At 41.0% G+C, this 17,354-nt stretch overlaps 2 protein-coding genes across 4 annotated transcripts in view; one reads left to right on the plus strand and one right to left on the minus strand.

Moving 5' to 3' along the window:
• Tbc1d32 (TBC1 domain family member 32) overlaps window positions 1-17,354 on the plus strand; it is a 213,303-nt gene that overhangs the window by 106,104 nt on the left and 89,845 nt on the right. The window lies entirely within an intron of this gene.
• Window positions 837-6,910, minus strand: LOC119821030 (male-specific lethal 3 homolog). Its single transcript, XM_038339837.1, has 2 exons — window positions 6,759-6,910; window positions 837-2,887 (listed from the first exon to the last, which is right to left on the minus strand). Exon 2 carries the CDS (start codon window positions 2,530-2,532, stop codon window positions 1,417-1,419), a length of 1,116 nt encoding a protein of 371 aa, XP_038195765.1. The 5' UTR covers window positions 2,533-2,887; window positions 6,759-6,910; the 3' UTR covers window positions 837-1,416.

Raw genomic sequence — 17,354 nt, forward strand, 5'->3', positions numbered from 1 at the left:
AAAAAATATAGCATTGCTCAGTATTAACTCTTTTCATTATATCAGGTTACAAATTGTTTTAGTAAATATGTAAGATGCTTTTGAAAATTTACATCTTTTTTTTCTGAGTTTATTGAGCTTACTTACTGAGCATGGTTGAAAAAATACAAGGGTTTTGATACTGTGGTGGTTTGAGTCAAAATGACCGCCAAAGTCCCATGGAGAGTGGCACTATTAGGAGGTGTGGCCTTGTTGGAGAAAGTATGTCATAGGCACTTTCTCCTGCCTGTTGATCTGGATGTAGAACTCTCAGCTCTTTCTCCACCACGTCTGCCTATATTCATATCCACTATGCTTTCTGCCATAATGATAATGGACTAATCCTCTGAAACTGAGCCAGCCCCAATCAAATGTTTTCCTTTGTAAGTGTTGCTGTGGTCACAGCGTCTCTCCACAGAGATAGAAACTCTAAGATACGCCGAAGCAGCCATGCAGGCATGTCTCCACACAGTGTGTACAATGGCTCTCCCATAGCTGCGTATGTGGAGCTTACCTTCTCTCCACTCTTCCACTGCCCATATACTCTATTACATTACTTCAAAATTTACATCGTACACAGTAATTCTTAAATATATATTTAAACTTAATATAGTTTCAAATGTCAGTGTAATTCTCAAAAACTTACTGTTTCTTTTGCTTTGAGACTAATATCTAATATCAAATCATTCTCAGTTTTCAAAACTAAGTCACCTACTTCACGCAACAGCTTATGAACTACTGGTTTTCTCTTTATTTTACAATTACCCACCAATAGTAAATTTTGTATGAGAATAGTAAGGCTTATGAGGTTTTTTTTTTTCAAACAAGACAAAAATGCTTTATTTAGATCACCAAGAATAATGTTTCACAGAAAGGGAGCAGTTACAAACTCTAGAGTTGCAGATTCTTTTGCTGTCAATGTTCATTCTCCCCTAAAATATTTTGAGATGAAGCTATGTCCAAATATGAACTCAAGTGTGCTGAACAGAGTTCTCTAGTCTCATCACATTAAACGTCTTCAAAAATATTTTAATGCTAAGAAATATCTAAACAGTGTGGTTCTTGCCAACGGCCCACTGTGATGTCTACCAGAACAGCCTAACCTATGTATACTTCCATGAATGTTCCCCCTGAACACAGCAGTGGCTGCTTCTTGCTATCACACACAGTCTGTGCAATAGCATGTATTTTTTTAAAATAAGCAACTTTACTTCCCTACGGGCATGACAACCACAATAGCCCAGGAAGTTATTCTTAACAAAAAATCCTTCAGTATGTGAACAACTCAAATCCCGAATCCTGCCCTCTCTCAGAGCCCCTCCTTCCCCAGGGTGGGCCCACCTGGTAAGAAAAACACCAAGCCAGGTGTAGCCCCTGTGCTTAGGAGCCATCAAAACTTTAACAGATTGTCCTGGGGTTCTTGCTGCTATAGTGGGCCTCACAGGCGGAGACATATGCCGACTCCAGGAAGAAGTCAGCCTGGTATTCTGCTAAAAATCTCAGAAAGAGATCCAAGTGCTTCAGTAATGCTTTCAGGTTCTTCTCAGAGAAGGACATCTTTCCAAGAATCTCGGGAAGTTTTACAAACAGTCGCAGCAAATGCTGTGCGCCATAAATGTATGAGGGGGGAGGTGGCTGGTGTCCTGGGGGGTAATTGTCAGGCACAAGCTTCCAGGAGAGGACCTCATTTAGTTCCTCAGCTGTCCCTTCAAAGCCAGCAAACATAGCACTCCCTTCCTTTCCTGGAGTCAGAGAAATGGGGGACGGTGATGTGCCGTGCACAGGTGTCTTTTGCAAGTGCGGGAACAGCTTGGGCACACTGCGCTTGGCCTGGGGTGAGGCCCGGTCCTCTGGCTGCCAGTGGCAGTGGGAGAGGTGTCGCATGGACCGCCTGGGAGCCCGCGGCACTTCCGCCTCCGCTCGGCGCCTCTTGGGGGCGGGGGGCCCGGCCACGGGCTGGCTCTCGGAGGGCTGCGGGGTGTATGGGCCCGGCCAGGGCGCCTCCTGGCTCCTGCCTGTCTCGGTGGCTTTTTCCTCAGTCGGAAAGAAAAAGGTGGAGGAAGTCACCATTTCATACTGTGCCTGTTCCTGAGGGTAGAGCAGCACGAGGGGGAGCGCGTGGTCGAAGGTGATGCGCAGCCCGTCCGCCATCTCCCTGCAGAGGCCCACGCTCCTCTCGGGCGCGGCGCGCGGGGGCTGCGGCCGGCGGTCCCCCGAGGCCAGCGCGCTCGCCGAGAAGTGGCGCACGTAGCACTCCAGGATGGCCCCCACATTGGTCTGGCAGGGCAGCCTCACCAACCGCCGTCTGCGGTTGATGTAGTAACAGTCGTCCGCCAGCCGCTGCTGGAGCACTTCCGGGATGGGGATGCGGACGGCCCTTTCATCCGGCTCCCTTTTCGCGTGCGGCTCCAAATCCCTCTTGCCCTTGGGCTTTGGGTCGGTATCGCCGTGTTCACCCACGTCCTCATCCTTCTCCTCACCGTCGTCCTTAGGGCCGCAACCGAGGGAGCTCATCCTTTTCACGTTCCCGACAGTCCCCGCCACCGGCAGACGACCCGCAGCGCGTTCCCCTTCTGCCTGCGTTCCTCGGGCTGGCGGCGGCTTTTCTGGCTGGTTCACACTGTAACCTGAGACTTCATCTGTTCCACGAAACCAGGGCTTTTGGGCTGCCACCTCCTGTCTAGGCCATTAAAACGATCAGATCGCCTGGAACTTTCTGCCAGTTTTGTCTTCCCCCAGCAACAACATGACGTTCTTGGCGCGGCAGAGCACTCGCGCCAGTGCGGGCGGGGGTCAAGCAGGAAGCGCAGCACTTTCTGGGTAGAACTGAAATTCGGCTCCTTTTTCTTAAGGACCAACTTCTATATGACTTTAGGAGAAAAAGAAACTAATTTTAGAAATAAATTTAGGCTAGAAATTGGTTACTTTAACGTAATAAACATAGTTGAATGTTAATATTCTATCAGAGCAAATTACCTAATTATGGATTCCTGGTAACCCAGTTGCTAAAGTTAAATTTCATTACATTAGGAATGAGAAATAGTTCAAATTAACTTATGAAAAATATTTTTAGTATCAGAAATTAGAATATAATCTTCACTACAAATTCCCCCTTTTAAAAATTTATGTGCGTGCACACATTCGTACTTACATACACACCCCAGTACTTTCTGTTCTTTATTTAGTTTAAATGATCATCTGTTGCTAATTGATTAATCCTGTGAGTGTTTTCTTATATAGGTAGATTCTTCCTTATTTATAAAATTAAGATTTATAAAATTTTGAATTAAAACCACAGATAAATTCGTGAACAGATGTGATTACTGCTTTATAACAAATTTAGAACTGGTATTGGTGATGCCAAAGAACTGGCCTGTTTTCAATCTACATTTCTATTTACTGTCTTACCTTGGGGATTCTTATCCTTTGTGACTGCCTGTATTCTGCCAACTTAATGAAATTTATTTCTTTCACTGACTTAGGAAATATTTAAGTCTCCACCAAGCACTCTGCTTTATTGGAGAGTCGTGTGTGTGTGTGTGTGGTTTTTATTTGTGGATTTTTTTTTCTTCGCTGAACTTTTTCTTCTCCATCTACCTTTGATTTTTGTAAAGGTTTCTCTTTAGTCCTCTGTCAGTTCTCTCTACAAGGGTTTCAATGATAAGTTCTAGGCTTTCTTTTTTTTAATGGTTGTTGTTTTTGTGTTTCTTTTCTGATACAGCAGTCTTGCTATGTAGCCCAGGCTGTCTTCCTCCTGCCTTCACTGCCAGGTGCTGGGCATTACAGATGTGTGCCACTTCACCTGCCAATGGTCAGCTCCTTATAACCCCGTGTCTGTGTACCCAGGCTGAAGCATTGCTCTGAGCACTTTCTGTTGAACATTCACACTTGCAAAATACGTGAATTTATCAGTCTCAGCATGCTTCTAATCTATACTTTTTATTTATATACTTTTAAAGCTATATATTTACAAAAGCCCAAGCTAAACTGCAGCTGCAGGAGGTCGCAGAACCTTTCTGCAGCAGTTCAGATCTGCATTTGGGAGTGAAAAGACTCCTGAGAGTTTCCACTAGCACCTCACTGCTCAAGCAGAATCCCCATGGGAAACGGACTCTGCCCCCTTCTCTCTTCTACAGATCTTCAGACTTGTGTGTGTGGTTGGTATGCATGGCTACTGTTTGTATCAATCATGTCCCAGTTTTGGGTTTGAGTGATAGACAGGTACATAGTTTTCTCCAGTGCTGTGGGATGAAAACTTTCATATAAAAAAATGAAATGTGGTTAAGTAAGATGTATATGCACACCCCAATAGAGGTAATATCCAGATGTATATTTATGTGACACACATTTATATGTGATTAGAGTTTGTAAAGACATACTTTATAGAAGCTATGATAATGTACAGATTTAAATTATTGGTAAAAATGAAGTGTGCTTCTTTCCCCAGTGAACTGAATTAAGAGCAGGAGAATGTGGCAGAGAGAAGGGGCTTGTGACTGTGGGGAGGGGTAAACTGAGAACGTGTTTGGAATGTGTTCAAGGGGAGGACACGCTACCCAAGGCCAAACCACACAGAATCACTCCTATTGCCCTAGACAAGAGCCTGCCTCCTCACACTAGTGGTATGTAGTGTTTTAAAAGAGGCATGTAGTGTTTCTAATAATTAAAAGTAGAGTTATTCAGAGACTAGGCTTGGGTTATGCAAAAGCTTCTAAGGGATATATTATATTAAAATAAGGAATCCGTTTTATTAAAATATACATTGTAAAACAAGTAAAAGGGTTAGTTTCTAATTTTACAGATTGTATTCAGATACCTCAAGTATTTCACATTAATTTTTATTTCTAGCCGTGAATGAGAGAAAGGGGGAAGGAAAGGGAAGGGATGGGAGAGATAGGAGAGGGAAGGACTAAGAGAAGGCAGTGTGGAGCAAGCTGGGAAGAGGAGAGAGTGTGGAAAAAGAGAGAAGACAGCAGGCAGGGCAGGGGGAAGAAGATGTGACAGTTGGAGGCTAAGTTTTAGCATGTGTGTTTTTTTTGTGAGAAACAAAAAGGAGAGACTTGTTTTGACTCCTACTATCACGGTGAGCAGCCTTGAGTGTCCACCGTCCTTCCGTGGAAGGGTAGGGTGCAGTAGAGCTGTTTACCTGATGGCAGCTAAGAAGACCACAGAAGATGAGGTCACAGGTGACATAGACCTTCACAGGCACACCCACCCTGTCCTACTTCCTTCTGTTAGCATCTGCCTTCTGGTTCCCACCATCTGGTTACCCACTCAAGTAAGAATCCATGAAAGGATATGCACTGATCAGGCCAGTCACTCCCAAAAGCCCGCCTCCAAACACTACCCTGGAGACCTAGTCTGTAGCACATGGGAGCCTTGGGGGGGGGGGGTTAATATCCAAAACTGTAATACAGGATGAAGTGGAGGGAATGAGGATGAATGGTTTGTATACCACATCAACAGAAAGAGAACTAAGTTAGGTAATGTGTGGTCATTTTAATTTTCAGCTTTTCCTACGTTAGTGAGCTCCTTTGACATATGAGGCAGACAGTCTTTCTTAGGGACTTAGATTTCCTCTGCTTTCCTTCCCTCACTATAGTTTTTATTACATTCTTGATCGGATCACCCTTGAAACCTTCCCATGGCTATAAAAGTATCATTCATTGATGGACGAAGTAACAGTATGGTATGGCTGTATTAGTCTTCCTACAGCTCGATTCTTCTTTAATACCTGAATGATTTTATAGTTGCTTTGTTTTGCAAGTATCTTCTACTGAGGTATCTTGAGACTATCCCAAAGCATAAACCATTCCGTCTCTGATACTATCATGCTTACACAAAGCCATGAAGTCCCTAAACATGTACACTGATTCTAATTGAAGTTAATTCATTTTGGGACAATTCTCTAAGGCAGTTATTTTCAGGCTCCTTAAAAAAATAATTGATGCAAATAGGGCACAGAAAAGTCAACTATTTACTTCAGATGATAAATACTAATTTGTGCTGCCAGAATTTGAATCTGGACTTGCTGGTTCCAGAGACTGTAATGTCCAATCCATGCATTCCTGAGGTTCCCATTCCCGTTATCCTACACACACACACACACACACACACACACACACACACACAGAGAGAGAGAGAGAGAGAGAGAGAGAGTATTACTTTTCTCATCCTGTGATGATGGTTACTATAGAAATACTTTGCAGAGACAAGCATGGCTAGTACAGTTCTCACCTCTCCATGTGGCTGGGAAGTCTTATCTGGTATTTTTCACTTTCCTACATTACAAGTATTCAAAGAGACTCAGCTGCTTAGGGTTCTATAGCTAACTTTCAGACCTTGGTCTAAAGCTGGTTTTTGTGGGGCTTGAGCCCCAGTGAGCTGTATTAAACCTGTGGTGTTAGTTTTTGGCGCTAGATGAGTATTCTTAGGAGATCCGAAGGTGTTCTAAGGACCCTAGCCATTTCCTTCCCTTAGCAGCCAACAGTAGTTACCGTACTGTTTGTTGGTTCAGTGATATAAGGAGAACGTTTACATTTCTACCTATGGGAGAGTTACTCTAGAATACCTCTCAGGACTGTGAGCTTTTCTAGAAAAGCGTTGCTGACATCTGCTACTGACACCAGCGCGGCATCTAGACCCACCACAGTCCAGCTTGGGAAATACAAGGAGCCCTGCCTGAGCGGGATTCGCGCAGTCTGGAGGCTCAAAGGCAGCTGCTCGTCTGAAATGCCTACCTCAGCTCCGGTGAGGATTCCGGAAAGCTGATCTTCTGCAGCTCAATGCAGCACTCTCCGGCAGGCCGCAGTCCCTTTTCACCCCAGGTGTAGACAGCTTCTGCAAGCTCGGAGGTGGAGGTCGGGAACTAGAGAATCTTGTTAGTTTCAGTTTTCGCCGGATTTGTCCGGTTTACTTCCTGAATCTCTAGCGCCCCACCCCTCCCTCGTGGAGGAATGTTTCAATTCTGAGGAACTGGCCCCAGGACTGGTTCGTCAAACCCACCCTGGAAGGGCAGGAAGGCCCAACAGCCAAGGACAGGCTACTGTGTCTTACTACTTTCTAAAACAATTCTGTTGGGAGTAGGAAGTGCTGTCACCCCCAGTCCCCAGGAGCTTTCTGACTCAAACTTTCTGAGGCCCAAAATTCAGGGGCAAAGGAGCCACCGAGTCCTCTTCTGGTAGAATGGAGTACAGCAGCAGCCTTAGAAAAAAAAAAAAAAGAAAGAAACAAACAAACAAAAGAGGCTGAAGCACTAAAGCCCAGGCCAAACAAAGCACTGTTGGTTGGTGGGTGGGAGAGGCAGCAGTTGGCTGCCAAGGTCACCATTGCAACCAAGAACAGGCCGAGACTTTCTTAGGCTTTTTCTTGCCTAAGACAGACTGGTGGACCTGACTGTCCACTTTTAGTTGGAGGAGGACTGACTTGGGGGTTCTTCCTCTCCAGCTACCATTTCCATAGCTCTGCCTGGATTGATGCTCTTTTGTTTATCTTATTTGCATTCTTACGCCCAGCCAATCAAGGCCAAGCTGGCTCTCTGGCAGCCCTATAAATCCGGATGTTCTGGGGCTTTAGAGCTAGTTGTTGCCTGAGCTAGTGGAGGAAGAAGAGAAGGGAAGGCTCCTGACTCCATCGGACTTCAGAACGTTGGCCCTGGCCACATTGGTCAGGAGAGAGGAAAGACTGACTGTCTTCAAGACTCACAAGGCTCTCACAAGTGATGAGACCCATGGAAGGCTCTCAATCACTCCAAGTCTCTACCTCCTTCAGGGAGCACAAGGAGCCAGCTTGCACTATTGAACCTGCAGAGAGACTCCTTTCAGTTTCCTCCTTGAAGCTCTGCCTGGCTGCTGTGGTAGTTAGCTGTGACGAAAACATCCTGACCAAAAGCAACTTTGGGAAGAGGGTTGATTTACCTTACACTCCCACATCAAAGTCCTTGAGACAGGACTGAAGTAGAGGCCATTAAGGGACCTTTCTTACTGACTTATTCTTGGCTTGTTCAGACTAGTCCAGGGTCACCAGTTCGAGGGGTGTTACTGATATTCAGTCACTTGAGCCCTCCCACATCAAGCTTCAATCAGAAAAATTCAGGACAGCCTTGCCCTCAGGCCTGTCTGTGGAAGAAGGCATTTCCACAGTTGGGGCTTCCTCCTCTAAGATAACTGCAGTCGGTTTTGAGTTGACATGAAGCTAACCAGCACAGGACATTTTTATCTCTGCAGCTGCTTTTGGCTTCCAAGACCTGGGGCTCATCCCGCAGCCCCAGGCTTCCAGGTGGTTTGATACCCCTGACTTGCGGACTTGGTCTGCAGCGGATTGTTCTCAGCTGATTCCTCCACCTTCTGAGAGCTTTTGAGCGCTAAGCCCTTCCCAGAGCTGTGGCATTTCCTCCCTGTAAGGGCTCTCCTCTCCCCAAGTACCCCCTGCTATTGCTAGTTCAAACTTGTTTCTTTTAAGTCTTTCCTGGTGATCCTTTTTCAGGCGCTTTATCCCATTTAAAGGTTGTTAATTCCAAATTTGCAGAGTACTTCTTATTTGTAGTCTTTGCTGTCTGCCCACTCTCTTCTTGGAGAAGGCTGGGACAAGAAAGAGCCAGTCAGAAACGTAATCAGATCTTCAATTGTTTGTGCATAATACTCTCAGCTATCAAAAGAAAGTGGTGCTTTTGTAGGATAAGGTTAAACTGACCCAAAGAACACAGTAAATTGTGTGAACATAGGAATTATATGTGCAGCATAATCTCTAGTTTATGTGAAATTTTCTTTTGCCACAGAAGAAAACATTAACTAAGTCTGGCTATAGTTGTTACTGTGTGCTGTACCTGTAACTGCTGCTTTTTTCACCATGTAGATTTCTAAGAGGGGAATCTTCAAGTATAATATCTACTAATTCACTTTGTTGGAAAGATGAGCGTTTAGGTGTTAACTCTGCAGCTTTATGGGCCATGGCTGGTGAGTGGAACGGATGGTCAGGGCCTTAGTATCCAATCATTACGAGATGTATTAAGATGGTAACTCCACTAGGATTCAGTGGATAGTTTCCAAACCTATGGGCACACAGAGGGACCTGATTAAACTAAATAAATCACAAAACAAAACCTATGAATCTAGGAAAGGGGCTTGTAGGGATAGGAGGCTTGACAGGAAAGAGGGAGGTAAGGGGGATATTGGGGAGCAAGTAACGGGTCTATATCATGTACCCACATGAAATTCTCATACAGCAGAGCAAATGAAAAATAAAAAGTGACGATAAGTGGGAAGGTAAATAGAGGGCTCCCTGAGAGTAATCCACATTTTTCTTGGTATATTTATCATATTTAGTGATGAAGGTCTTTTTTGGGGGGGAGGAGTTTTTTTTTTTTGTTCGTTTGTTTGTTTTTGTTTTTTGAGACAGGGTTTCTCTGTGTAACAGCCCTACCTAGCTGTCCTGGAACTATCTCTGTAGATCAGGTTGGCCTCGAACTCACAGAAATCTGCCTTTCTCTGCCTCCTGAGTGCTGGGAATAAAGGACTGTGCCACCACTGCCCGGCTTATTGATGAGTTTTATGAAGCTGTTTTGATTTAAGTGTACCATGTGCTTTGACCATATTCATCACTATATCCTCATCTTTTCCCCCTTCCCACTTCTAGTCTCTTCCTATTCCCAGATTGTCTCATTGTCTCATTTATTCTTTTACAGAAAACACACACACACACACACACACACACACACACACACAGAGAGAGAGAGAGAGAGAGAGAGAGAGAGAGAGAGAGAGAGAGAGAGAGAGAGAATATACACACACACACACACACTGGGATCCACATTTAAGAGACAACATTATTTTGAGTATAGCTTATTTTGCTTAGCTCTATCTCTACTTGCATCCACTTTCCTGCAAATGGTATAATTTCTTTCTTCCTTCAATGGTTGATTAAAATTCTAGATGTGTGTTCATACCACATTTCTTTCCTGTTAACATATGCCAAGGCTGGTTCCATGACTTGGGTATTGTGAATATGACAGTGAAAATGGGTGAACCGGTTTTGCTGTAGCTTGCTGACTTAGATTTTTTTGGATATATTCCCAGGAGTGGTACATCTGGATTTTATGATGGTTTGCTTGCAGCTTTGTGCGGATTTTTCTGTGAAGAAGGTCATTGGGATTTTTGTGGTGGTTATCTGGATCTGGAGATTACTTTGGCAATAGAGGCAGTTTGCAATATTAATTCTCATGAATATGGTTGGTCTTGCAGATAAAATGATCCTATACTTAAGTGATCTTGAAAGATCTACAGAAAAATAAGAAGTGATAAACACTATCAGTAAAGTAGAACGATTTGAAATTAACTGTGCAGAAATCAGTGCCTTTCTTATGTACTAGAAGTAAAAGTATTAGGAAGAAATCACAAAGGAAAAAACAAAAGAAAACAAAAAAGCTATAACTAAGCCTAACCATGGAAGTCTGAGACCCCTGTGACGGAAAGTATCAAACACTGAGCATAGCAGGGGAGAGAGTAACTTTGTCTTACATGAATTCTCAGTAAAGGACTGTTTACTTCTGCAAAGTTAACACCTGTTGTGATGGGTCACCTTTTCTCTGCTCTCCTGGAGCCTGCCCAAATGGGATGGTAGACAGAAGGACCCCATGAGAACACACAGTTATTTTTGTCAAAATAAGAACAAAATGGGATTTTAAAAAAAAGTGCATTTACTGGAAAATTCTAGGAGCTTGCATGCAGTTCTTGTGGTTCATTTTGCCAGATATCCTGGTAGTCCTCAGTCTGCCACTGAAACATGGACTGGTGTTGAGTTTGTTGGGTTAGAAACCCGACTTGTGCAGGATGTGGCGACTGAGGTTCAGGTTTTATTTCTGGGTCCCACAGAACTGGCAGAATTGATAAGTAGTTCAGAGTAATACAAACAGTATCTGCCATTTCAAAGGTCAAAGAGGCAAAAATTATACATCACACTGCTGTCTTGGTCTTAAGCTGGTGTGGGAGGTCCTTCTGTCTATGTGCTGCTCTCATTGGTTAATGAATAAAGAAACTGCCCTGGCCTGTTGATAGAGCAGAACTTAGGTAGGTGGGGAAGACAGAATTGAATTCTGAGAGGAAGAAAGCACAGTCAGAGAGATGCCATGGATCAGCTGCCTGAGACAGACACTGGTTAGAATCTTTGCTGGTAAGCCACTGCTACATGGCGATACACATATTAATAGAAATGGATTAAATTAATGTAAGAGTTAGTTAATAAGAAGCTAGAGCTAATGGGCCAAACAGTGATTTAATGAATCTAGTTTCTGTGTGATTATTTCTGGGCCGGGTGGCTGGGACAAACAAGCGGCCACCCCCTGCAACAGTAAGTGCTAGTAGATTCAGCATCTTATGAAGCATTTTTGGGTTACTATTTAAACATTTCCTGCCCATAGTAGTTGGAGGTTTTACTGAGATGGTTAGCCTCTCTTACCCTCTAGTTGTTGAAATATTTAGAGGGAGGTACTTTTTTCCTCACTCAGTTACTATTGTGTTAACTTTAGAATAGTCCTTCATGATGGCCTCCTCAGTGGGACCACATTTGAGACAGTCTTGCTCTAAATTTGGAAAATATGGTAGCTGCATTGCTGTCCATGCTCGGTGGAAGCACATACCTTCTGGTATATATATACTGACCAAGTCAGCAGCGCGGTTATATAGACGACGTTTGCACATTCTTGTAAAGAGAGCTTATGTGATAATGTATTTCATTGCACATGATGGACAGATGTGTTATGTGTTTTTAACTGGGCATAGGAAAACTTAGCACTGAGTAGATATTTCAGTTCCTCAGTTGGGTATGAGAAATTTGTTTACTGCAGCACATATCTGTTTTTAGCGTGTCACAGGGTTTTGAGCAATAATAAAGATGTGAGTAGCTTCTGCTTGTACGAGGAGTCTTAGGAAAACCTCTGGCTGCTCATTGATACCTTGTATTTCCCCCTTCCTTTCCAGTAGGTACAAATATGGCTCTTAAATTGGGACTGTTTTATTTTGGAATATACTTTAGGGATTTCTGTATTTCTTTATAAAAAGACCACCTTTGACAGCTAGGGAGAAAAAAATATAATGATTTTGAGGACTGTATAAAGAGTTCTCTACAGGTACTTCAGTGTCTAATGGAGATGAGGAGGCAACCTTTGGTACCAAAGGTTAGGTGAGCAGGTCATTTTGGGATGCTGTCAGGAAGCACGATTCAGCTGAGGTTAGCCATTTTCCTGGACATTTCCACAGCTCTCCAGATGCTCTCCTAGTGACAAAAGAGTTTGAGTCCTCCACATTTAGGCTAATGCCATGCTTGAAAAAAATTTCCATAGGCAAACAAGCGCTTCTGTGTTTATCACCTTCATTCAGCAACTCACACTCCCAAGAGTACTAGACTCTCTGGCTTCTTGGGAAACACAAGGTCATAATTTAGTGCCTTATTTGTACCCTGTTTTGTGTTGTTTGAGATAGAGAGTACATTAATAGCTAAGGTTGCTTAGTCTCTGTCTTCTGGTACATAAAAGTTTCTCTCAACAAAAGTGACATAATAAGACATTGCGTAACATGGTTTTGTGGGGGGCAACAGTCCCTTTCTTCCCAATCATGTTAGGACTCCTTATATATACACTCTTTTCTAAGACTCAAGTTTAATTTGCAGTTGTTAACATTATATAACATTACTTTGGAGTTTTTGTATTTTTTTCATTCTAAGAAGTTCTGAAAATTTTTATGATTTACCAGTGAATTCAGAATTAAGAAAGGTAATTGATGAATTTCTTTGGAATAGTTTTGTTGTTGTTTTGGCAGGATCTCATTCTTGAAGGAATGTTCTTGAATATAACCTTATTGCTTTAAATCTAAAAGAAGCATTCCCCTTAATTTGAATTGGAAATCTGGTGGTTTGTTGCTTATAAATATCATATGTAAGATTTAAAATATATTTGCTAGTCATTTTTCTGGTTTTCTATACAGTGAGGATGCTAAAATAACATGTATATTTTTATTTACTTTGTTAAATTTGATTTAATATCACATTGGCAAAAATAATAATATTTTACTTAAGTGCTGTTCCTTTCTATGTTTAGTATATCTGCTGTTTCATACAAATATGCTGGTATAATTAGTGAGCCATTAAGATTTATTTATTAGATAAATGCATAATTAAGGAGCAAATGGCATTAGCTGATATCAAGTCTGGCAAGAATCTGTATGCATCATCATTAAAATGTACTACCCTATTAGTATTCTGCATCTGTTTATGAGTCATATGGCTATAATGATATACTCTTCCTCATTATCCACTGTAGCATAACATTTATTTTTAATGAAATATTAAAAGATAATTATTAAATAAAATTTAAACATGCAGTGTAATAAATTGTTATAGACCATTTACCCATGCAATCCTAATCAAGTAAGAACTCACTGGTACTATTGGACTTTGTTTTTCATTGCTAAATTTACCCCCAATGGTTCTATTATTTTGATTTTTATGGTATTTAAATAACTTTTACTATTTTGTTATCTAGACATGCATTCCTAAAGAATATTTTGTTTTGTGAGATTTATGTTAATGATAGCTTAGACTGTATATCCTATTGTATCTGACTTTTTCTATGCAACAGTTATTAAAATTAATATTACATGTATTTATAATTTAATTTAATTATATACTATTCAATTATACAAGTATGTCATGTTTTAGCTACATATTGTGCCATTGAATATGTATTTAAGGTTTTTCTTGTTTGGGCTGTTGTTAAAAATTTATACAACATGTAGAACATGAATTATATATATATACACGCGTGCATGTCTGTGTGTGTGTGGTCACATAATTCTCAGACAAGACAAAGGACATTTAAAATTTCCTATTTTATTCAACGACACTCTAGTTTATCTTTTGTAAGTATCAAGTGGTTTTATTTGTTGTGCCTCTGTGCTACGTTACAAGTAGTGGTAAGGAAAGACCTTTGGTGGGTTGTTGTTGTTGTTGTTGTTGTTGTTGTTTTTGTTGTTGTTGTTGTTTGTTTGTTTTTAATTCCTGCTTCCTTTTTGACCTTTTCTTGCCACATGAAATTTAAAATCAGCTTGTCACGCTGACCCCACCACTGGGATTATAATTATCATTGTGTTCATTCTGTAATAAATACTGAATGAATTGGCTTCTTTATAACACAAAATTTTCTAATCTGTAAACATACTATGTTTAATTAAATCTCCATTAAGTATTGTTTAATTATGCTCATTAAAGTTTTATAGTTTTCTCCATTTTACAGCTTTGGGAGACTTGTTTTCATCTTGTATGGTTTTCTGACTCATGTATACTACAGTATGTGGCTGAATCCGTGAGTGACCGATTGCAAAAGTGACATGAGCCCTGATCCTTGACATCTCTGCTCCTGGTTCCTGATGGCTGAAATGCTGATCGTGACTGTATTTGTAGAGTTAGCTACTAAGTGAAATGTGTTACACCTCTCCCAGTACTGGAAAACAGTAAGCACTTCATAAGGAGAATTATATATTGGGCTATAAAAATATATAAATTATTTGACTAATTCTTTAAATTTATTTTAATTCACTGTTACCATAGTGATAGTAGCTTTGATTATAATATATTTAAATTGGATTCACATTTTTTTTTTTTTGCTAAATTTAGCCTGCAGGTAGGATCTGTGCCCACTTACTATAATACTTACATTCTTCAGTCTTATGCTAATAGCTGTCTTCATATAAATCGTATGCTTTTCATGTTTTTAAAGACATTATATGCTTTCTTTTTTCATGGTGATGCTTAATTGACTGTTGATAGTATAAAGAAATGTATTGGGTTTTCAAAGTATTATCCTGCTGGCCTCCCTACATAATTTTCCTATATGTAGATATAAGCACGTACACACGCATGCGTGTGCACGTGTGCGCACACACACACACACACACATGTATGTAAGTGTGTGTGTGTGTGTGTGTGTGTGTGTAAATTTTCTCCTCTAATTTCTAGTTGCTTTCTTCCTATCAACTGAATGACAGAACCAAACTTTTAGTTGGAATTTCTCCTGTGGCTCCTTCCATCCATCCTCAGGGACTACATGCCAGGATGTGCAGGGAAGCCTATACATTCTATACTTTTTATGCTATGATAAAAATTTTATTTATAAATTAATTATAAGAGATTAATAGTAATGAGATTGAGTAATTTTAATTGTATACTTTAAGATGTATTTGAATGCTATCTTTCTCTTGAAATATGCCATTGTGCCTCTCTGACCATTCTTATAATAATGTAAGATCAGATATCATACCTGTCTGCTGAGGTGAAATGTGATGAGTGACCACAGTTGAGCTGCTCTGTAAGTGGTGCTTCAACACAGGTACTATGATACCTGACAATTGATCTAACAACCAAACCAATTGGGGCATGACTAACGGGCAGGTAGAATGTATAGAGGACAGGTCCTAAGCCATGTAACACTGTATCACAGCATACCACTCAGAATATCTCTAACATACTCAGCTGGTTAGAGGGGGATTACAGGTGCTGTCTGCACTCACCCGAAGAACATCATGGGAATAGTGAGACCCATCTATGAAAGGTACTCTTTTGTTAAGTTAACCCTTACAGTATCCTACTTTAAAACACTGTCTTATCTAAATTATGATAATGTAATTTTAACTGATTTCTACACATCTGCCCCTACCTAATTTCATACTATTCTATAATAGCAACCAGTTATTTCTACCTTATAACTGCAGTGTCTTACATTATTTTATTTTATTTTTGCAGATAACTCATGTTGTTAATATATACTTATTTATATATGTTAAATATTATACATTTTACACATACACATGTTCATGGGGTAATGTGTGTACTTTAATGCATTATACAATGTATAATGTCAGATCAGGGGAATTGCTGTGTCCAATTTGAACCCTGTATCATTTATTTGTGTTAGGGGTGTTTAGAATCCTGTCTACTGGTTACATTTTTATTCTGTCTTTTGTTTTAGAATTTCACACATGGGTTACAGTAGACAAGTCTGGAACTATCATGGTTACTGATGTTATCTGGATATCTGGAGCCCTACTATTCCTTTGGCCTCCTCTCATTTTCTTACCTGTTTAATTCCACTTTGCCTACTTTGGCCCCTTTACTCTCGTCCATTGTGCTAGAAATGCTCCCCTCATAGGGCCTTTGTTTAAGCCGTATGCTCTTTTGACTAGGACACTTTTCTCTCATAGCGCTGTGACTTAATTTGTTCTTTGTTGACTTGTTGCCATCTCGAGGTTCGTTTCAGATCACGTTAGTTGATATCCCACAGCGATCCATTTCTCCTCCTGTGTTGTAGCGCCCACTTCTGTACTTCACCGTTTTAGATGTTTCTGCCCACAGCTCTATTCTCCAACCTTCTTTCAAGACCTTATAGTTCCTGTACCTCACCAGTCCAGACCATACCATGTCTGTAACTCACCGGGCGATAGCCGGTGACACAGACTAATTTTGGAAATGGTGAGTAATGCACAAGGAGCATCCAGACTGTGAAAGCACCCTTATAATCAAATAAGAATACTTACCTCTTTTCTAGATAACATTAAATGCCTGTCTCCTATGTTAGGAAGTTAAAACATTTTTAATAATTTCTGTTTTATTTGCCAAGTCTCCATAAGCACAAGCAACATCTGATGATGGCAGTTTGTCTCTTTGTTCTTGGAGATAACACACACTGAAGGCCACACACCAGTACAAAATTGATACTATGCATATGTACAAATAGAGAGACCATACAGATGATTATTTTACATGATACTTGAACATGAATTTATAATTATAAAATCATGCTATTCATGCTCAGAAATTAAGTAAACAATTTAAAAATCAGTGCGAAGATCCTCATGTTCTAGGGAGCTTAATATTTTGCCCTTGGGTCATCATAGCTATTCTGTGCCCCTTCTCTAGGTGTTTATATTTCAGATAAATTAATAAATTAAGCACCATGGGTGCATCAGGCATTGCCTCTGTCTTTTCTTTTTAGAAGACAGCCATTAGGTTCCTTGCAGTAGATGAAAGGAAAGGTGCAGCTATGGGCTGCCTTGAATTTCTTTGTATTTAGCTTTATTTTCTGTCTTGTGGATGCACAGTCCTGCTTTCAGTGTTAAATGGGAGTAGCGGGGAATATTCATGCCCATCTGCCTTTCCCAAGGCTTTCTTATCCACCTTCAGCTGGATCTGGCAGAAGGTTGATAGATCTTGTCAGAACCTGGGGTAGCCTGGCTTAGCAGAGCCTGCCCTAGAGCGAGATTCTCAGGCCACCAGTATTCCCTCATTGATGCTTC

Source organism: Arvicola amphibius, chromosome 8 (assembly GCF_903992535.2).
Source record: "Arvicola amphibius chromosome 8, mArvAmp1.2, whole genome shotgun sequence".
NCBI lineage: Eukaryota > Metazoa > Chordata > Mammalia > Rodentia > Cricetidae > Arvicola > Arvicola amphibius.

Coding starts and splice junctions, on each gene's coding strand:
- LOC119821030 (XM_038339837.1), bottom strand. CDS start 2,532: ATGAGCTCCCTCGGTTGCGGCCCTAAGGACGACGGTGAGGAGAAGGAT.